The 21,299-nt window shown below is 49.4% G+C and overlaps 3 protein-coding genes across 4 annotated transcripts in view; 1 reads left to right on the plus strand and 2 right to left on the minus strand.

The window, feature by feature from the left end:
* Positions 1 to 367: 367 nt before the first annotated feature.
* PGAM5 (PGAM family member 5, mitochondrial serine/threonine protein phosphatase) lies at positions 368 to 7,000 on the minus strand. Of its 2 annotated transcripts, none has more exons than XM_068989719.1 (6): positions 6,810 to 7,000; positions 4,343 to 4,521; positions 3,564 to 3,689; positions 3,389 to 3,477; positions 3,137 to 3,267; positions 368 to 1,411 (listed from the first exon to the last, which is right to left on the minus strand). In XM_068989719.1, exons 1-6 carry the CDS (start codon positions 6,998 to 7,000, stop codon positions 1,261 to 1,263), a joined length of 867 nt encoding a protein of 288 aa, XP_068845820.1. In that variant the 3' UTR covers positions 368 to 1,260. The 2 variants fall into 2 exon arrangements, with proteins under 2 accessions (XP_068845820.1, XP_068845819.1); XM_068989718.1 differs by having other exon boundaries at positions 3,137 to 3,270.
* Positions 7,001 to 9,175: 2,175 nt separating this feature from the next.
* PXMP2 (peroxisomal membrane protein 2) lies at positions 9,176 to 19,324 on the minus strand. The gene is made up of 5 exons (XM_068990050.1): positions 19,055 to 19,324; positions 16,649 to 16,765; positions 14,987 to 15,149; positions 11,965 to 12,084; positions 9,176 to 9,494 (listed from the first exon to the last, which is right to left on the minus strand). The coding sequence occupies exons 1-5, from the start codon at positions 19,174 to 19,176 to the stop codon at positions 9,426 to 9,428; spliced, it is 591 nt and encodes a 196-aa protein (XP_068846151.1). The 5' UTR covers positions 19,177 to 19,324; the 3' UTR covers positions 9,176 to 9,425.
* A 196-nt stretch (positions 19,325 to 19,520) lies between these two features.
* POLE (DNA polymerase epsilon, catalytic subunit) overlaps positions 19,521 to 21,299 on the plus strand; it is a 54,980-nt gene continuing 53,201 nt past the window's right edge. Inside the window, exon 1 of the mRNA XM_068990026.1 lies at positions 19,521 to 19,582. Within this exon, the coding sequence (XP_068846127.1) occupies positions 19,521 to 19,582 (62 nt within the window). The remainder of the gene's footprint in view (positions 19,583 to 21,299) is intronic.

The raw sequence follows: 21,299 nt of genomic DNA on the forward strand, positions 1-21,299 counted from the left end.
GCTGAGGGTCCAGGTGCCCAGGGCTCGACTACGGGATCTCATGGCACCCGAGGCCAGACACCTGGCACTGCCTTTCACTTTTCTGTTCTTGGACATTGGCACAGCCCCTGGCGAACTTGTCAAAACTATTTCTACAGAATGGTGCATGGTTGTTGCTTTTAGAAAACCACTTAAGCTCACTGTCCTGGGTCAGAGCTTCTCACTGAGGCCCCTCTTGGGCAGATGCCCTGCAAAACTTCACCCCAGGGTACACAAGATACTGGGGAAAAGGGCTTTCTGCTGAGACTTTCTCTGCTAGTTGGGGCTGCTGTTGTGTCATGCACAGGCCTCTTGTTTTAAAACATTCACAATTAGTACTTTGAAAAACCAGTAAAATAAAATTTTATTTTGTAGTTATTTCCAAAATCGACAGAAACATCAAATACTCCAATTAGTTGCACTGATTACAGAAAATGTTCATAACCACTTAATAAAAACTGTATTTTCTCCTAAAATAACAGAAATTTGGGGTGGACACACTAAATATTTTAATCCATAAGCATGAAAGATTAACAGCCAGAGGCAAACAAGGACTGAACTGTCAGTTGGACGTTTTACTGAAACGGGCCACTCCTGGGGCATTCATCACTGCCTCTCTGGCAAGGCCAGCAGCTCAAGTCACCTCCTCACCGGCCAAGGTGCTCCTCCTGTGTGTCCAGAAAGGCGTCACGACACAAAAGTTCAGATCCCACAGCGTCAGGGAGGTGTGACTTTGGAGTGAGAAACTGGTTTTCAAAGCAAGAACCAGATAAGGAAAATCTTTATGTAAGTGACAAGAGTTTTAGGAAATGAATGTACGAAGCAGAATAAGTTACAAACGGAAGAAGCGCTGCGCCCTCCTTCTCTTCCTCCTGCCTGACGGGCTCTGCTGGCAGACACCCTGCTGCCGTGTCTGCCTGGTCCCCATAGTCACAGTATCTGGGGGCCCTCATCCAGTCCCTCAAACAGGCCTGCTTGGACCCCTCAGGCTCGTCCTGGATGAGAGGGAGGCAGACACCCTGCGAAAGAGATGAAGCTGGTCTAATCTGAGTGCTTCCCTTTTCCTTCCTGGACCGTGAGTTAAGAACTCTGTGTTGTAGATCCTTTTGCCTTCCTGCTGCCTAGAGGTGGCCGTCCCCGCTGTGCAGCCTGTGGGGGGGACATGGGGGAACCTGCGGTCTTGGCGGCACCCACACCAGGCCAGCGAGGGGCTGAGGAGGACGTGGGGCCTCAAAGCGGCCCTCAGGAACGGGAGATCTTGTCAGGAGGCATGAACCCTGTGTCCCCAAGGGCCCTGAGAGCCACTCGGCCATCAGGCCGGACCACCAGGTGGGTAATGCTGCCGTTGTTGAGGGAAAGGCGGAGCCAGCCTTCTGGAGGGAACTGCAGTGCCCTGAGGAGAAGAGAGAATGTGCTAGAAACAGGCCAGGTGGGCCAGGTCTCGACAAAGCTGAGGGTCCCCCACCCCAGATTAGAAGCCCCTGGTCAAACTTCCAGGGGCTGGATCCAGCATCTGTAAGTCCCTCCTGTTTTCAGATGGGGTTTCTCAAAGGAGCTGCCGGGCAGATGTCAACTTAACAGTCCAACAAGGGGTAGGGGACAGTCCAGTCCCTCTGGGATGGGGATCAACCGTGCTTAAGGCCTGCAGGTGAGGCACAAGCACCCTGGTTAACAAATGCATGCAACTTAACCTGCTTTCCCAGTGTAAACAGAAGGGGGCAGAGGGCAGCCAGATGGTGCAGCAGGTGCAACCATGACCCCTGGAGCATTTTCATGCTCTTAAAAGTGCTTTTGAGGCACAGTATTTGCTGAAGAGCCCAGCATGACTACAGCCTCTGTCCATGTCACCAGACACTCTTCCTGCCCTAGAACTTTGGGGTCGACAAGTGGCAGCCCCGTGGCTTGTCTCACCACTACTCTGTCAAGAGTTTTGCCGACTTGAAGGAGTAACTACCTACACACTGCTTTTTAAAGTCTCAACGTCACACTCACCACTTTAAAAAACTGTCCTAAGTTAGGGGGCAGGTTGCCCTCCCATTTCCTGGGGCAGAGGCCCTGGCTCCCGGCAGCACAGGTACCACTGCTCCAAGCCCAGTCATTTCTGGCCCATTTTCAGCACTGGGTTCGCCTCCCAGTGATGCTGGGTCAGTGCTGTCCTGGGAAATGGAAGGATGTGTGTTTTACACAGCCCAGAAGTCAAAGCTCAGGCAGCTGGCTTCTGCGTGTTAAAAGCAGCACACAGGCTCAGGCTACAAGCCTGCAGCCCAGCCGTTCCTCCCAGCAGCACTCGACCTCGCCTGGAACCTGCTCTCCCAGCATGGCGCTTCTCGCCTGGAGCCGTGTGTGATGTCTGGACAAATGGGCCCATGTGAGAAGGAGGATCCCCTTCGCTCCTGAAGCACCTGCCAAACAGCTTCTAATGGATCCAGGGGAGACAGGGTTACAGTTATTTCACATCTTGCTCTATGTGGGATTTGGTCAAATACATGGGCATCCTGCTGGCCTTTCCAGGTCCAGGCCCTCTGTGACTCACGGATGTGGCTCAGGGCAGGCATCACTGCAAAGGCCTGGAACTTGGTGAGGCCAGGACATAGGGAAGTGGTTGGCTGGCTCCAGTGACGCAGGAGCCCCTGGAGAAGCTCCCGACTTTGTACCCTGGTTCAGCTGGAGCAGGGAAGTGACTAATACGCTCACAGGTTATAATCCTGCACAAACAGGTCCATGAGCCCATAACTGCAAAAAATTTCCAGTTAATAAGCTAAGGGAAACACGAAACTATGAGGCAAACATCAAGTAACCACGGCAGCAAGATCCAGCAACAGGTGCTAAACCAGTCACTGCATGTCAGGGAAATGGGATGTTGGCATATAAAATGTGACTTGGCAGTGTGAGCAGCCGGCGCATAGCGCCTGAACCAAGCAACCACAACATCGCCCGGAAAAGACTGCCAACGGAGGGCATTTGGTCTGGTCTGTTCCCACCAAAAACACACAGTCATGAGAAAACTGGACTGAAAGCCATTCTACCAGACCACCAGCTGGACCTGGAGGAGACACGCTGTGGGCATAGGCTGGCAGGAGGGGAAGTAGGGCCAAGGGCATCCGGCAGGACCCCTCACCGGCACACGATGTAGCGAATGACATTGGCGTGGCAGATGAAGATCTCATAGCTGTCCTCCTGCTGCTTGGCGTCCGCCCGGTGGATGTAGTTCCGGAAGGCGGCCTCGATCCGCGCTCCATCTTCATAATACTGCTAGGGGCAGAAGAAGGAATCGTGCGTATGGCAGTGTGGGCCCCGCTGCCACCAGGAGCCCAAGGGCAGAGTGGAGGCTGCTCCCCACAGGAGGCTGCCCCAGGGGGAGTGTTTTTACCACAGCCTCCGGCTTCCAGTGAGACACGGGGGGGTCAGGCTCAATGGGGGCGCCTTCCCTCAGCAGGTCTGTGCTGACCTTGCAGACGCCTGCAGAGAAGCACAGGATTCAGCCCCTTTAGGAGCAGCTGCCCCTCCCTCCCTGCTGCTGGGCACCTAGGGTGCCTGGCACTCACCTGGCAGGTGTTTGCTGATGATGTCAGTGGTTTCTACCGCACGGGTCATGGAGGAATGGACGATTTTATTAAACTTCAACCCCAAGCTTGCAAGTCGGAGACCAGTTAGTTCAGCCTGCTCACGACCTTGAAGGTGGAATACACTGGAGAATTACAGGTGGTGGGAGTCCCTGCTTGTTTCTACTTCACAAATACTTCAGTCCTTACCAAGCACCATTAGGGCTGGGGAATAAGACGGGCAGCCCCTCCCGGGTCTCAGGCTTAAGGAAGAGGTCAGGCTTTCAACTGGTAAAGTCAGTGAGACAGACCAGCCACCTCCAGCCCCATACAGAAAAAGCATCAAAACCAATGGCCACAAAGACTTCCCTGGTGGCACAGTGGATAAGAATCCACCTGCCAATGCAGGGGACATGGATTTGATCCCTAGTCCAGGAAGATCCTATATGCTGCAAAGCAACTAAGCCTGTGCACCACAACTACTGAGCCCATGCTCAACAAGAGAAACCACTACAATGAGAAGCCTATGCAACGTAATGAAGACTAGCCGCCGCTCACAAGTAGAGAAAAGCTTCACAGCAACAAAGACCCAGCACAGCCAAAAATGAATACATTTTTAAAAACTTATTTAAAAAAAGGTTGAGGACGTTTTCAAAGTCTGTCTTGAGTCAGAATAAGCTGATTGTTACTATTAATGACAAAGCTCACATCTGGGCCAAGAACACCTGACACAGGCCCAAGGAGGCCTGCCGAGAGGATCAGCAGACAGCCCAGCCACATACCTAGGGGCGTCAGCGTGCGGTCCTTCTCCAGGGAGGCGTCCACGTGGTACTGCGAGTGCCTGATGAGGAAGATGTGCCGTGTGGCCTTGGCCTTGCAGTGGTCCAGCCTGGATGTCAGCTCCTCTTCTCCAGGCTCTAGGTTCCTCTTCCGCAGGTTGACCAGGGACAGCGGTTCTCTCCTGACGTTGAAACACAAGACGGCGCACTCTGGGCCCCTGCTCACAAGTCACCCCTAGTCTTTCTGACAGAGGGGCTTCCTGTGTTGGGAGGTGTAGGGGAGGAGCCAACGTCCTCTGTTTTCGGTGCTAGGCCTGCCCTGGGTGGCTGGATGGTGGACAGACAGATAAGCAAAGCCTCTGTGCTGTCATGTCCTTGTGAGGAGACAGACAGTCACAGCAAGGGGACCAGTGACACGGAGAAGAGGAAGGAGAGGCTGTGGGAGGACAGGTAGGACATGCCCACCAGGCAGCCTCGCTGACAGGGATGCCGTGCTGCCCCTTAGCAGCCACTGACTGTGTGGCTACTTACACTCAAAATCATAAAAATTAAGTACAATTAAAACTCCCATTTCCTCAATCACACAAAGCACATTTTCAAAGCTCAGCAGCAAGTGGGACAGTGGCCATCACACCGGACAGCGAGAAGAATGTTCCCAGTATCACGGGAATCCCCCTGGTTGGCCCTGCTGGGTGCTGGGAAAGGGCTGATGGGGGGGTTGTGGCTGGGAGGGCACAGCAGTAGCAAAGATGCTGAGAAACGATGTCTGGTGAAGACAGGCTCTGTTAGCTCATGGACCAGAAGTCAGTAGAAGTTAAGTGTCTGTGAGACTCAGAGCTGGGAAAAAATGTACTCTGCTGAGACAGTGCTGGAAGAACAAGTTTTGAGGGAAGTCATGGTGAGAATTCAAGGGTTCTGCTTGGGCCATGTGAACCTGGGGTACCCGTAACATAACCAGGCTGAGATGCCACACTAGCAGTCATGAGGGAGCTGGGGCTCAGCCAGAAAAGACCTCTGGTACCACAGGCACAGATGCAGGATACCACTCTCCTTACTCCCTCATAAATCTAGACTTGGCAAGCAAATATAGCATGTCAGTCTCAAACAAAGCTGAAGCCTGGCTCTCCCTCAAGTTCTTTAACCTCAGAGTGACCGTTTCTTTGGAAAGGCACAAGAAATTAAGAAGACTGTACTGATGTTTAAAAGGGAATATGACCCCAGCCTAATCATGAGAAAAACAGACAAATCCCAACTGAAGGACATTCTACAAAATACCTGATCAGCACTCTTCAGAACTGTCAAGTTCATCACAAGTTAAGTCTGAGAAACTGTCAAAGCCTGATTGTCATTTAGGATCCTGGGAGAGACAATGGACTACAAGTAAAAACTGAGGAAATCTCAATAAAGTATGGACATCAGTTAATAATATTGTACCTACACTGGTTCACTGATTGTAACAAATACCCTATGTTAGAGTAAGGTGTTAACAACAGAGGAAGTTAGGTGTGGAACTCTAACAAAACAGGAACTCTATTGTCTTTGCAATTTTTCTGTAACTAGAAGACTATTTTAAAATGAATTTATCTTTAAAAATTAAAGGTTAAAAAGAATACCTCTGAAGTTGTCTATACAATGAGGCTAACAATAAATATTAGTTCTGTGCCCCACACTCAAAGTGTTAAGTAGGAGAGAGCTGGGACTGGGTAAACCATCCCACAACCCAGAGCAGTGCCATCCAATAGAAATAGAACACCGACAACGTATATTATTTAAAATTTCCAAGTAGCCACATTTACAAAGTAGGAAGAAACGGGAAATTTCAGTAACTCACTTTATTCACTCCAGCATATCAAAAATACTATCGTTTCAATACAATATTTTAAGATCTGCACTGCTTTGGTTTTTAAATTTAAGTTAACATTAAGTAAGGCTAAAAACTGCTTCCGGATTACAGAACCCACCATTTCCAAGTGCTCGATAAAAATACTGACAGCCCGTGGCCGGGGTGCCTGGGACCCCATGGGGTGCCCTGGACCTCATGTCAGCTGGCCCTGTCCCTGCGCGGCCTCCTCGCAGAGGCCCCTTCCAGAACCCACCTCCACCTGACCCTCTCGGCAGTATCCCAAATATGGGATTAGCATGCCGTCACCCAATCTGAATATTCATGAGTTGAGAGACAGAAACAAGGACGAGAGCCCTATGAAGGTCCAACCCCTCCGTTTAGAACTGAAAACGACCACTCCGGGCATCTCAGTACTCCTTCCTCAAAACGACCCCCTGGGGCAGACAAGGAAACTGGCGCTCAGAAGAGGGGTCGAGGGACGCCTCATGTCCGCAGCCAGCCTCGCGGCCAGAACCGAAAGAGACACCAGCACGCAAACCTGCCCCGCCCGCCCCTCCGTGGGACCCACCACACCGACCAGACGGGACGGCTAGCGCCCGGGAAGGGCTACCCCCGCTGGCCCCGCACCTGTCCCAGTTGGGGTCCCAGACGCCGGGCCCGGGGCGCGCGGCCCCCGCCCACGCCGGGGGCTCGACCACGCGCGGCTCCGCGTCCCCGCCCGCGCGGGGCTTCCCCACCGCCACTGCCGAGAAGAGCACCGCGGCCGAGCCTCCGGCCAGGCCGCAGGCCGCCAGCTGTAGCGCCTGCCGGAACGCCATGCCGGTCAAGTCCCGCGTCGACCCCACGCGGGTTCCGCGCAGGCGCGCTCGGGTGTGGACGGCGTGCGGCGAGGGACACGCTTTGTTGGGCGTACGCTTCCGGCCGGCTGGCTTCGCGGGAGCTGCCGCGTTCGCCGCGGTGACTTCCGGGGATAAAGGCGGAGCCGGGTGGTAGGCGGTGGTTCTGAGACCTTTGGTCGACCTGCCGCCGGAGGCCTGCTGTGCGAGTCGTTTCTGCTGTTGAGCGAGGGCTCAGATGGCGCCCCGGTTGAGCCGTCTGGGCAGGGGCCCGACCCGAGTACTTATACCTGCATCTGCGGAAAGAGCCCAGGGGGAACCCTCGGATAACTTGAGGTTCTGGTTCAGATGAACTAGGAAACTCCAGCAGGGTTTGCTGGTTGCTTTGTTTTTACAGTGGCAAAATACACATATTGCAGAATTTACCAACACAACCGCTTTTAGGTGTACAGCTCAGGGATATTAAGCACGTTCTCTTTGTTGTGCGAGTATCACCAGCATCCATCTCCAGAACTTTCTCATCGTCCCTAACTAAAATTCTGTGCCTGTTAAAACACTATACTCCTCACCCGCTTCCCTCAGCCCTTGGCATCCACCATCCTGGTTCCTGTCTCAGTTCGACTGCTCCAGGAATCCCAAAGCAATAGTCAAACAGTATTTGTCCTTTGGAGCTGGATTATGCCACTTAACAATGTCCTCAAGGTTCATCCGAGTCATCTGTCAGAATGTCCTTCCTTTTTAAGGGTGAATAATATTCATCAATGGACATTTGGGTTGTTTCCCCATTTTAGCTATTGAGAATAATGCTGCTGTGAACATGGCATACAAACGTCTCTTCAAGTCCCTGCTTTCTGTTCTCCTGGGTGTATACAACTAAATGGAACTGCTGGATCATCTTGGCAGACTTAAATGGGGAAGTGATATGATCTGACTTACATTTTAAAGTCACTCTGGATTTTGAAGAATGAACGTATTCCACAGAAATACCCAGACCTCTGCATAAACATTGTCTTAAACCCATATATTTATGTCTTCTTCCAGAAGGTCACTTATGAAAAATGATAGCAAAAAAAAAATTTTTTTTTTAAAGGACAAATTCAAAAAGATGTACTTGAATTCACAGAGGAAACCAAGCAAAGAGATCAGCTGACAAAATTTTGAAAGCAGGAAATCAGATTGTTAATGATCTGAGAAGATGGAATGTTAATTGCCTTCACTGAGGGAAGCCAAGAATCAAGCTCATCCAGTCCTGTGAGTCTGGAAGAGCCAGATGAGTTACAGGTACTAGCCCCAACAAAACTGGGTCCCTGCTTGGCCAGCCCACCGCCAAGTACGGTGTCACAAGTGCAACCCATGTACACAATCTTCCAAAGAATGTCTGAGTGGCTTTGATTCTTTTAACAATGATACACATCCAAGTATTTACAGACATTTCAGGTAATCCTGATAGGGTAAAACAAAGATCAAATCAACCCTGAATATTCATTGGAATGACTGGATAGAGACAGCTCATTGAAAAAGACCCTAATGCTGGGAAAGACTGAAGGCAAAAGGAGAAGAGAGGACAGAGGATGAGATGGTTGGATGGCATCACCGACTCGGACATAAATTTGAGCAAACTGCAGGAGACAGTAAGGACGGGGAAGGCTGGCATGTTGCAGTTCATGGGGTCGCAGAGTTGGACATGAGTTAGTGACTGAACAACAACAAAGATCAAATAGAAGAAAAAAAAAAACGAAAAGAACCCTGTGAAAACAGAAAACAGCGCACAAGACAGAAGAAAACTTTAAAATATATACAATTGAGATCCCAAGGGATATTGTATCCATGAAATAAGGATGGGAGACTATCAGGAAGGAATGTTCTGAGAATGAAATAGAAGGGAAGGAGAGCTAATGTAAATGAGCAACAGGAGAGTAGAGCCAATGGAAAGGGTGGTATATAGGGCCTCTCAGAAGGTCAGGGAAAGTCTTGGTCTAAGGGGCCCTTGCCCTATAGGGCCAAGTAGCTAAACAGCTATATTGTGATATATTTTACCACAAATTTTTAAACATTTAAAAAATTCCAAGAGCAGTCCTCTGGTCACTCATTTCTATCAAAGCAACAGCAATTATTCTGAGAAATTAAAATCACCACTAAAATGCTACATTATAGTTTATTGTGATCCTAATTCAATCCAGGGTGACAGGTGAAATCATCTCTGCTATATTTAAGTTTCTAGGGCAGCACCACCTGAGGACAGCGACTGCCTTTTTAAAACATGATTCTGACATTAAGAGATTTCTGTTTCTCCATCCATCATGTTCGAGTCATCTTGAATCTCATGATCTAGAGCCCGGCTGGCTTATTTCTGTTCTCTCACCCCACCCTAGTCATCAGTGTGTCTGACACCTTCTCCAGGTCATCTTCACTTCCCCAGAGAGGCCAAGTAGGCGTACCAGAACAGAGCCACCAAGTTTGCAAAAAGCACCCGGAACTGCCAGAGAGAACAGATGGTAAGGTAAGAAGATGAAGGCCCTGGGCACATTCATCAAGTACGAGGCTCCCAGGACAGTGCTCATCCACTGTTCAGCCCATCTACCTACTGTTGGATTTACTGAGTCTTTACTTTGCATGAGGCACTATGCCTTGGCTCCAGCAGAGAGAGGTGAGGAGGACAGTCCCCCTGCCTGATGATGTTAACTGGACAGTAGGGAAAACACTTCTTCACTGATCACTTCAGCTCCTAGTAGGCCCCTCTCACCCCAGGACCAGACATCATGTGGGTAGCTTCACCCAGCTCTTCCCTGACAACTCCATGACCAGTTCACTCAGACCCATCCTGTTGCCACTATCTGCTTCAATGATCTGACAGATGTACTCCCACCTAAAACCACCTTTAGTCAATTACTGAGTTTCCCCTGCACATAAGCTCCAGGAAAGTAGCAATCTTGCCTATCTCATTAATCACTCCAGCCCAGAATCTACAGCCACAGGGCATACAGCAGGTGCTCAATACATATGTGTTGAATAAACTCCCTGCCACTTAAGCACTCACCTGCAACCACCTTTTAGGGAGCTCTCTGACCCCAAGCTTGCAGTGCTTCCCCTAAGCTACTCAGAAGGATTCTATTTTCCAGCCTCTCTACCCTCATCCACAGGCCCCGCCACATCCTCAGCCATTCTGTTTTCTCATGTCTTTATTTCATTCTCTATATGCCTTAGAACCTATGGTCCATATCCCTGGTTTTCTTCCCTTCCTGTTCCTCAGTTGTACTCCGTTGAAAAACCCCAATCCTCCCTGCTTCTCACCTGCCCTAGGCCCCTGCACAAAAGGGTCTTTACCCTCTGCTGGCTCCCCCATCTCCAATCAGCTTCCTCTCCTATCTTTCACAATGCCAAGGCGACCACTACTTTATTCCGCTCAAAACACCCATCAGCCTCCCCTGCCCTACCCGCCTCCCTCCTAGAGGAAACACAAGGTGTGGCCGGGGGTCCCCAGTCAACAGTGACTTCCTCTCTCTCCTCTGCTCAACGGGAAGAAGTGTCTCTCTGCTTATGTGCCACTCCCATCCCCACCCCTCTCACTGGGGCAGCCTGGGGCGCCACGTGCCTGTCACATGGCCACTCTTCTAGCTGCCAAACCTCCTTTCCTGGACCACTGCTAACTACTGTTTTCTCCCTATGCTTCACAAACTTGTAGTTAGACTTTGTAGTTTATCTTCTACTTTTTCACCCACTCAGCCTCAACAGTCTGGCTTCAGCCCCATCGAGCCACTGAAATTGCTCTTGGAAAGGTCATTTAAGCTAATGGAGACTTAGTGATTTTTAACTTCCAACAACATCAGCTACTGCTGTTCATCACTGCCTCTGGTTTTCTGCTATCCTTGGTGTGTGTGGTGTGTGATTACCAAGCCCTCCCTTCTCCCCTCTCCTACCCTTTCAAGGTAGCTCTTTCCCAAGGGGGCTCTTGCCCCGGGTCTCTTTCCTCTATCTAAAGCAGGGTGGAAACCAGCTTTTATGAGCTAATTTCAGGTAGATTACTTAAATAGTGTGCAGAAAAACAGTAACACAGCAGGCTGAGGCCTGGGAATTTCTGGAAAGGCCTGTTTGAGAGTTGGTGTCTGGGAACTTGGATGTGGGTTCCCACCTTTCTCCAACTGATGAGAATGGCTCTCTGGGCCTAGAGTGCCTACAAAATCAGTGTGCCTGAAGCTGAGTGCCTGCTCTCCTCCCTGGGGTCTGGAACTCTGGTGCAGGCACCAGTGTCCATGTGTCAGCCCCAAGTAAAACCCTGGGCAGAAATATTGCCGTGGCTGATTTTGTGGGTAAATGATCGCTTGCTCCCAGTAGCCCTCAGGGCAGGGAGCATGGAGTACCTGCAATGGCTTCCCAGGATCCAGTTGTACATCCCTTTTGTGTGGCCCTAGTAAATCTCAGCCATGAGCCCATACACCTGGCAGTGGTCTTGGGACCCAGTCACAGGTGAGCTATACTGGGTGTGAAGACAGTGGACAATGGCAGGGCCTTCAACCAACCAAAGGGTGGCCCCTCAGCTGCCTGCCTAGGGCCGGTGGCCAGAGGTCAGTGAATTGGTTCACACCCAGACACTCTGCCCCTTACCACTCAGAGGCCCCCCGCCTCACTCAGGTTTGGCTCTGACGTCCCTGAGAGTGAGGCTGCCTTGGCTGCAATCTGTAAAGCCTTGGAGGTGGGGGGTGGGGGTGGGCATCCAACCCTAGAAAGCTGAGCACAGCCTGGGATGAAGGGGCACAGCGTGGACCCAGCTTGGGCCCCCCTATGTCACTTTGCCTCCTCAAATCCAGTAATGGTAGCAACTCAGAGCAGAGAGAAAAGCCTCGGGAGGAATCCAGAACCTGGGATGACCCAAGGCTCGGGAAAAAGGCTGGGCTCTAGGGAAGCTTGAAGCCCTCTGTGGCTCCACGCTGGCACCTGGCTGGCCTCACCTGCACAGGGATATAGTTGATGTTAATAAACTGCACAGGTGTCCACACTCGCCAGTTCATCCGCAGCGCCGGCCAGAACCCGCTCTTCATCTTGGCAGTGAAAGCGGCGGTGTCCTGCCCCTGCAAAGGGGGGGAAACGCAGACTGTGAGCAATACTGGTCTTCGAGGCGACGGACCCCAAAGCCTAACTCAATGATTTCTTTAAAATTGCATGTTTTATTCCATTTATATGGACATAGCACATGCGTGTGCTTGATCAGTGATACAGCCGGATGAACTAACAATCTAGTAGGAAGATCATCGAAACAGTGCTCTCATTGTGTGTGACCTTTGCCCACGACCCCTGAGAGCTGAGCTGATGACGGTGTGATTCACACTGCTGGCCTGGGCACCAGAATTGCAGCTGCTGATGGCTCAGCTGTCAGTTCTTCCCAGAATAACCTCCAAAGTTGATGCATTTCCTAGCAAAACTTGTCAGGAGTTCTTTTTAAAAAATAGACCCCAATAAATGATTCTAAATGTCACCTGGAAGGATAGATGCATAAGAATACCCATCTTGAAAAAGAGTAAGAAAGGAAGGCTTGCTTTACTAGAGATTTTTAAAATTCTGTACAGTTAGGGCAATTAAAAAGTCTGCTGGCGGCAGTGGTGGTTTCATCGTTAAGGTGCGTTGAGACTCCATGGACTGTAGCCCACCAGGCTCCTCTGTCCATGGGACTTCCCAGGCAAGAATACTGGAATGGGTTGCCATTTCCTCCTCCAGGGGATCTTCCCCACCCAGGGCTGAATCCACACCTCCTGCATTGGCAGGCGGATTCTTTACCGCTGAGCCACCCAGGAGCCCCACAGACCGAAGTATATCTCACGCTATATTAAAAACAAACACATAATACTACAGGAAGGCATAGGAAAATATTCCTATTATCTTTGGGCCTATCAAAATGTACAAAATAAAATCATAAGAGTAGAAGAAAATATCGGAAAATATTTCTAGTATCTTCCTTTAAGGAAGCCTATGAAGGAAAAGACTAGAAGATTTTAATACATAACTTTTTAAGCTTTTGTATGGAGATAGACACTATAAGATACTTTATATAACTTACACAAACATTTTTATGAAGTTAAACATCTAAAAATGGGGAAAATATCTGTAACTTTTATTTGGCAAAGGATGGATATCCTTAATATGTACAAACATACAAATAAGAAAAAATGCAAACATTCTAAGAGAAAATGAGCAGAGTTAGTGGAAGAAATACAGATAAGCATATAAAAAGATACCCAACCTCATAAAGATACAGAAAATATTTTTCACCTGACTTCCCTGGTTGGGCAGTGGTTAAGAATCTGCCTCCCAGTGCAGCGGACACGGGTTTGATCCCTGGTCCAGGAAGCTCCCACATGCTGCACAGCAACTGAGCCTGGCGCCACTACTACTGAGCCCACATTCTAGAGCTGGAGAGCTGCAACCACTGAACTTGCGTGCCTACAGCTTGTGCTCCACAACAAGAGTTTAGAGGTCTCTGGGATCACAAAACTTGCATCTGAATCCTGACTCAATGACAGACACAGTTACAGCACCTTAGGCCAGTGTTTACCCCGTAAACATAAATAAATAAATAAATAACTGAAGGCCTCAGCTTCCTCAGTTGTCAAGTGGATTGATATTAGGCTCAAAGACCTGAAGCACTGGATGCAGAGCTCAGTGCTCAACAAATGTCAGCTGATGCTATCATTCTGCGCCACTATAGGGAGGACAGACAAGGACAGCCTTTTTGGATAATAATTCTAGTAATTGACCATGAAGGAATCCCTATACAACAGAGACAGGCATATGGTTTGTAACACAATGTCTGGATCACAGAACGTCAGATGTGGAAGCAGCTTGTAGTGTGTGTGCCGTATGGAGAGTGTGGTCCCACACGTGTCATTATGTGGTGGGAACTTTATGTGCCTTGATAACATTGCCTTATCCATGCAGGGTATTTATTTTTTAATGAAAATATACTCACTTCCTATTTGGAAGGAAAAAATAGGGAGAAACTGCTGTGGTACCCTCAATCCTAACATAAGCACCCTTTCACTTTCTCCTATCTGATTTCCTAAGGACTTCCCAGATATTTCTTTTTACTATCAGGGACTTATTAGGAATCACAGGGAAGTTTAAACATCTTTCCTACCTCTCACCAGGGTCACTTTAGACAGCAATGGGTATTCTCCTTATTAACAAGAACTTGAGATGTGGTTTCAAAATAAAACCCAAGTGAGAAGTGTTTACTTGCTGTGATTGGTTGAAATAAATTACTTCCAGGGCAGAACATGACACATCTCAGCACACAGAGGACAGAAAGGAGATGGTGAGGGTGGTAGGTAGTGGGAATGAGGTTGGGTGAACACACCTCTCAAGTTTTCCATTGCAATGTTAAGTCTATGCTGATAAGTTAACCTCTTCAGAGCACTTGTGATGTCCACACCCCGAGTGAGCACAGGGTTCTGCAAGGTCCATGGATCCCTCTGGTGTCTGGTGCACTTCCCAGAATGTTTTGAAATGCATAAAATATATGGGAGTACAAAGAAATCAGTTATACTGAAGTATGGGAGTTGGTGACAGACAGGGAGGCCTGGCATGCTGAGCACATGGGGTTGCAAACAGTCGGACACAACTGAACGACTGAACTGAACTGAACAGCTATCGAAACATTCAGAAAACATTCTTATAAACCAGTATATGTGCTTCTTTGCCTACACATTCAGTGATAAGACCTGCCGAAAGGTGTCAGGAGTGATGAGCATAAACGAAACTCCGGGGTAACTGTGACAATGGATGTGTGACAGCCGTCTACCTCAGACGCTTACATCAGGCCAACAGGTACTGCTAATACGGCTGTGCTTTGCTTCTGATATTTCATAGAGGACAACGTGAAACTTCAACTTGAGTGAAAAGTTCAGAGACCCTCTGAATTCCAACCACAGCATCGTTATGCCAACGAACAGCTGGCGTGCATGAGTGCTAGAGACCAACCTCCAGGAAGTTCATGACAAGGAAGAACAAAGACAGGAAGGCAGGTGCGAAGAGAAGGCGGTCCAGGAGGAGCCTCTTGATGCCTGCCAAGGGGACATCGGAAGGGATCCAGCGGTCCATCAAGAGGTAGAAGAAGTGACCCAGCGGCCCTGTAAAAAAAAACCTGAGGCCCGCGGTGGGGGTGAGTTGGACACACCCTTCACCCCCAAACCCAAGATCCTAAAACCTGCCTCCCTGGAGTCCCTCAGCACTGACCACAGAGGTCTGTGTGGCCCTTCTAGAAAACATGCTTTCAATGCATCTGCTCCAGACATTCATTTTTGCCTCTGACAGACCAGACTTGTTCCTGCTTTGCACCCCCTTGTCATCACATGGCTGGCTCCTTCTCAACATTGTTGGCTCAGAGAGTGCCTTCCAATGGTCCTGAATAATGAACCTAGCACTGTCCCAGCCACTCTCTATTCCAGGCCCTGTCCATTTTCTTCAAAGCATTTATCACTGGATGTCATGGTCTCATTTGTTTATACAGTGCCCTCTCTTCACCCTTAGAAGGTAAACGCCACAAGGCAGGATCATGTCTGTCTGTTCACTGCTTTGTCTGGAACATGGCCTGGCTCAGAGGTGCTCAGTAAATAAACAGAAGCATCCCAGGTGTCAGAGCTTTTTATCAAACTCTCTCCGATCATTATCAGGGCTGAGACCTGGTGCTGTGTGCTGGCTTGTCTGTATTATTTTTCATTTCAAACAGCACAGGAAGAAAACTGAACCCTGCCACCATGTCTACTGGATCAACAGATCTGAGATTCCATGAAATCCAGAATCAAAAGATGAGCAGGGGCCCAGGGGCCTTCTAGCTCCACAGTGCCAAGCCTTTAAAAAAATGGTTTTCCCTTGTCTTTCTCCACCCTTTCAGAGAGTGTTAACTGGCCCCGAGCAGGGCTTCTCAGGAGGAAGAGAAACAGGAAGTCTTGAGAATGGAAAACTGTGACTGGATAAGGGGAATGGATCAGAATCACTCCCAGGTGGAAGGATTATCACCCCCTCTTTGGAGGGATTAGGACTTTAAATACATATGGGAAAAGCTGTGATGACTCAAGTAAGCATGCTTACAATACAAAAAATGTTATTTGCAAATTTTGAATTGAAAAAAAATCAATCTTATTGCAAAAGATTTCTAAAAATCCACTATACAAACACTGTTGTTGGCCAGAGAACTCGGGGTGGATTTAATAGATAAAACTTCTGAATCTCTGTGCTTTTGCGATTTAAAAAGTAGTTCAGAAACGACAGTTTTCAGGATACCTAAGGATTTCTTTTCTGAATGGTTAGGCTCTGAATTTAACAACAGAAACTAACTGGTCATATTTGAGTCTGCTTTCCTCTTTCAGAGTCTTTTGGGTCCTGATTTCAGGTTTAGGTGCCCTCAGGCCTCTCAGCTCAATTACTATGGTTACCCTCACCCATGCAATTCAAAATAAAAACCAAATAAAACTACAAAACAAGTGAAGCTAACATTATCCATCATTCTGATTTTTCTCCCATGATGACTTCAATGCTTTTTTAAAAATTACTTTTCTGAATTAGGTAATTCCAGGTGTTGATATCCTAGCTTTGTCGCACTTAGCCTGCTACTGAGTAAATCAGTCCCTTTATGGAACTCACCCATAGATAGCATATCTGAGAGGCCCGCTGACATCTAGCTTTTGAGAGCAGTTTTCTTTTTTCTGCTTCTTCTCAATCAACTGTGCCAGGAAGTTCCCAAGTGCTGACAAAATGCCACTGTGGAGAGAGGGGTATTCAGAACACAGAAGTGAACTACCGGGGCTGGGGGCGCGGGGCGGGGAGCGCATCTATTCCTGCACATAATTAGCACAGTGGTTCGAAGAACATGCTGGGGATGGGTGGAGATGAACCCTTATCAGAGCAGTGGAATGTAAGTTCCCTGCATGAAAAGGTGGAGACGGCAGAACTTAATACACACACAGAAGCATGGTAAGATTTCCAATCGGTGGGTTGTATAAGTGTCACATCTGGATTGTGATGATATCCTATAATTTTAGAAAAAGTTACCCTGTGTAGTTATAAAAGAGCAACGCGAGGGATCCTTATGAAGAAAATTTTCTATATTTTGACTCCGGTGGTAGACACACAAACCTATACATGTGACAAAACTGCATAGATCGTAACGCCTACAGTCACGGAAGAGTACAAGAAAAGCTGGGGAAATCTGAATAAGTCCTATGGTCTGCTATCTGTGCAGGGTCCTGGTTGTGATACTACAGTTTTACAGAATGTTGCCAATGGGGGAAATTGGGGCAAGTATACTAGGGATCTCCCTGTATTGTTTCTTACAACTACATGTGAATCTGGGGCTTCCCAAGTGGTGAAGAACCTGCCATGCAGGAGACGCAAGAGACACGGGTTCGATCCCTGGATTGGGAAAATCTCCAGGAGGAGGGACTGGCAACCCACTCCAGTTATTCTTGCCTGGAGAGTACCATGGACAGAGGAGCCGGGTGGGCTACAGTCCACAGGGTCGCAGAGTCAGACGTGATTGAAGCAACTTAGCACACGCGCACATGTAAATCTACAATCATCACAATAAAACTTTCAAATAGAAAGATGGAGATGGGCCCAGCTGCTCAATAATTGGTCTATATCTGCATTCTGAGAAGCTTTCTAAGCTATAAAGTCCAAAATTCTTGGACGAGACAAGGAGCCTCTTGATCTGATCTTTCACTACTTCTTCCTCATCCTCTCCCTTGGCTGTTGTTCATTTTCTCCAGGAACACAGGCCCATCTTCCACTCCACCACTATTAGATTGCTCCTCCCTCAGGACCTTTGCTCCTGCTGTGCCCTCTAACCTCTGATTCCCTGTTTTGTACAGGCTGTTCCTTCTTCAGGCTTCTATTTAAGTGTCACCTCCTCAAATAAAACTTCCCTGACCACTTTATCTGTGTTATACATTTATCTGCTTTTTGACTAGTTCTTTACTAGAACGCAAGATCCGTGAGGGTAGGGACAGGACCTACTTGTCTTAATCATCGCTAATGCTCCCCAGACAGGAAGCAGCTGTACACATGTATGAAAGGCTGTATTAATAAAAGGGGACAAACTTGTAAAATGGATTAATTAAAAGGAAGAGGGGGATGTCTCATAAAATGTTTAGTACTCCAAATCAAAGGGCCCACCTAACCGCAGCAAGGGGGACACTGTGTCAGCTTTCTCCCAAATGCAAAGCTGCTGAAGCATGTCTTAACACCTCCCACCCGGTCTAGCCTTCCTTGCCCTTCCTAAAGGTGTTCACCTCAACCCATTTAGTCCATCCGGTGGTGGTTGTGGTTTAGTCGGGAAGTCCTGTGCGATTCTTAGGACCCCAGGGCCTGTAGCCCTAGCCCGCCAGGCTCCTCTGTCCATGGGATTTCCCAGGCAAGAATACTGGAATAGGCTGCCATTTCCTTCTTCAGGGGCTCTTCCCGACAAAGGAATCGAACCCGGGTCTCTTGCATTGCAGGCAGACTCTTTACCGACTGAGCCACCAGGGAATCCCCAGCCTATCCTGGACTCAAAACAAGAGCAGGTACCAGGGAAGCCCCAGTCTAACCTAGCCTCAAAACAAGGGCAGGTACTAACGAACTGGAAGGTAGCTGCAGAACCTGCGCAGAGCCGAGCGGGTGACAGATGTTTCCCCCAGTCCCCTTTTACCCCGGACGACCGCCACCTCCGGGGCAGAGGGGCCGGAGGCCCCGAGGTCTGCAGCAAGTCCTTCAGCTCGGGCACTCCTTTAGTCTGGTCCCTGGGTCCACATTTTAGGGTGTTTACGAGTCACAGCTCGGAACCAAATATACAGAACAGCACGTGCTAAGAGTTCTGGTTAATTTAAGGCAACTGGAGGGTCATTTTGACACACAGGGATTTTTCCTTCCACATTCAAACTCCCACGTTGGATGGATGTACCTGTGGGGCTGGGTCACCGGCCGACAGAGCTCTGGGCCGCGCCCACCCCCGCACCCCGCCTCGCCCCCACCGGCCCCGTCCCGTCCCCTCCTCCGCCTCTTTGCGCAGACCTGGTGGCCGCTTTGGTGAGTACTGGGTAGAGCCGCAAAAGGCGCAGGTACTGGGAGAGCGCCCGCCGCGGGAGCCGCCCTAGTCCAGCCTCCGCCCGCAACTTCGACGCCGCCGGCGCCATCGTCTTCCCCGGTCCACGCCCACCGGGGGCACAGACCCCACTCTTGGCTTGTCAGGCTCTGGGCCCAGGGCGCGGGGCGGGGACGGCCGGACATTTCCCGCCCCGCCGCGTCCCGCAGTGCCGCCGGGTACAGACCCCTGGATACGCAACGCGCACCTCAGCGCACTTTTCCCGGACTCCCTAACGGGCCACCGCCCCCTCGGGCGCCGGCGGCGATTGGAGCTTTTTGGGGCGGGGTGCGACGAGCCTCCTGATTGGGCGGTGGGGCGCTTCCGGCTTCTCGCGAGACTCATTACAAGCGCGCCAAATTTCTACAGGGAAGTGGCGGCGGCGGCTGCAGCGCTATGGTTCTGAGGAATACAGGACGACTGCGCGCGGAGCCGGGCGCGGACGGGGAGCCCAGCCGGTGAGACAGGTGGCAGACGGGCGCCAAGGACCTTCCTTTCGGCCTGGCGGCGCAGGAGCGCCCCCTCCTTAGCGCGCGCGCGTCGTCCGTGAGCAGCGGCGAGAGCGCCTGGGGCGCTCCACTCGGCCGCCCGACGTGGGCTCCGGGTTGAGAGTCCGGCAGCTCTCCGAAGCTGCCCCCTCTCCCCGCCGTCTCTTTGTTGGCGCCGTGTCCGAGGTCCTCCGCCTGCGGCCCTTCGGCAGCGCAACAGGGAAGGGGCGGCTCTAGGACGGGGGCGGGGAGGAGGAAAGCGCCATAGCTTGGCTCCTGCTGATGCGCTGCCCACGAGTTCTCAGGGTAGTAGCTGAGGGTGTCCGGTTATGCTAGGAGCGCGCGCGGAGGCCTTGCAGCCTAATCTCGGGTCGGCGCCGCAGGCCCGCGGTCGGCGCATCTTGTGCTGGAGTGAGGGCGGTGGGGCCGCAAGGCTCTGGCCTCTCGGGTCCAGCCCCACTGCTTCGCGTGGTCGGGGCGGCCCTGACCGCGTTGTCTGCGAGGCTGCGGAGTAAAGGGAGCAGCTTCTGACTTAGTTCTAAGGTCAAAAGCCCTTAAAATTAAGATGTGACAGGGTTTTGTTCGTTCTGAAAGCTTTAGGGGAGAATCTCTTCTCTTGCCCTTTGTAATTTGTAGAGGCTCCTTCCTCTGTTTTCAAAAACAACACTGCCGCATTTCCACCCTCACTCTCCTCTCTGTCTCTAATTTCTGGCTCTTATAAAGAACCTTATGATTACAGTGGATCCACCCAAGTAATCCCCATCTCAAAACACCTAAAGTCATCACACCTGCAGTCTCCTTTTGGTCATGTAATATAAGAGGTTCCTTGGATTAGGACACAGACATCTTTGGTATGGGGGCTGTCAATTATTCTCTACAGCAGGTGGCTATAATTTTTTGTGAAAAATAAAGGTCCTCATCTTGAAATAGGTCATTCTGTTCTTTAGGTGTAGGTGACCCAAGAAATATCTTCAGGCAAAGAAGGTTTTCTTAAGCAAAATTCTCTGTTTATAAATTAATAACTAATTAATCATGTTACAGTAATTAAAGACATGAATTCTGCGCAGGCTTGGTTTAGATCTTTTTTTTGGTCTAACTAGTCTCTGTTTTGTATATTTAGCTTTCTTAGACTGCACCATTCTAGACACATACATGTTTTCTCTGCTTATTGATTTATAATAAAGTAGCTCATTTATTTACATTAAGACAAAAAGTCATGGGGTATGGATTCTTAGCTGTACATTTTTGAGGAGTGGAGAATATAGTTGGCTTAACTAATAAAGAGGCCTTCAGCCCAAAATATACAGGGGCCAGAATCTCAGAACTGCAGTTTAAAGAAGAAACTATTAATAGCATTTGCTTTTTAAGTCGGAATGCCAATATGGTAATTATTCTCTTTTGAAGATGGATAAGCCATAATTATTGTATTCTATTTAGATGGTATCACACCTGTGAAATTAAAGATTGTGAACAATTTGGGATTATTCCAATCTCTGGAATCAAAATAGATTTGGATAGTTCTGTTGATGGAAAGTCTTTGTCAAGTACTTAATTTAAGGTTTATGATAAAATCTGTATAAACAGTTATTTAACCCTAAGCAGAGAAAGGCTTGGGAGGTTTGAGGCAGATATAACGGAGCTGGGAAGTGATTTCCTTTGTCAGTTGAGATAGTTCCTCTCACACTGA

This window comes from Capricornis sumatraensis, chromosome 17 (assembly GCF_032405125.1).
Source record: "Capricornis sumatraensis isolate serow.1 chromosome 17, serow.2, whole genome shotgun sequence".
NCBI classification, from domain to species: Eukaryota; Metazoa; Chordata; class Mammalia; order Artiodactyla; family Bovidae; genus Capricornis; species Capricornis sumatraensis.

Excerpts from the sequence above, each read along its gene's own strand:
- PGAM5 (XM_068989718.1), bottom strand. The coding sequence starts at position 7,000 with ATGGCGTTCCGGCAGGCGCTACAGCTGGCGGCCTGCGGCCTGGCCGGA. Across the intron at positions 4,522-6,809 it reads TGGGACCCCAACTGGGACAG|GAGAGAACCGCTGTCCCTGG; the intron begins GTGCGGGGCCAG and ends TTTCAACGTCAG. Across the intron at positions 3,271-3,388 it reads ACTGGAAGCCGGAGGCTGTG|CAGTATTATGAAGATGGAGC; the intron begins GTAAAAACACTC and ends TTCTGCCCCTAG.
- PXMP2 (XM_068990050.1), bottom strand. The coding sequence starts at position 19,176 with ATGGCGCCGGCGGCGTCGAAGTTGCGGGCGGAGGCTGGACTAGGGCGG. Across the intron at positions 15,150-16,648 it reads CTCAGATATGCTATCTATGG|GTTTTTTTTTACAGGGCCGC; the intron begins GTGAGTTCCATA and ends CGCGGGCCTCAG. Across the intron at positions 9,495-11,964 it reads TCAACTATATCCCTGTGCAG|TTCCGGGTGCTTTTTGCAAA; the intron begins GTGAGGCCAGCC and ends TCTCTCTGGCAG.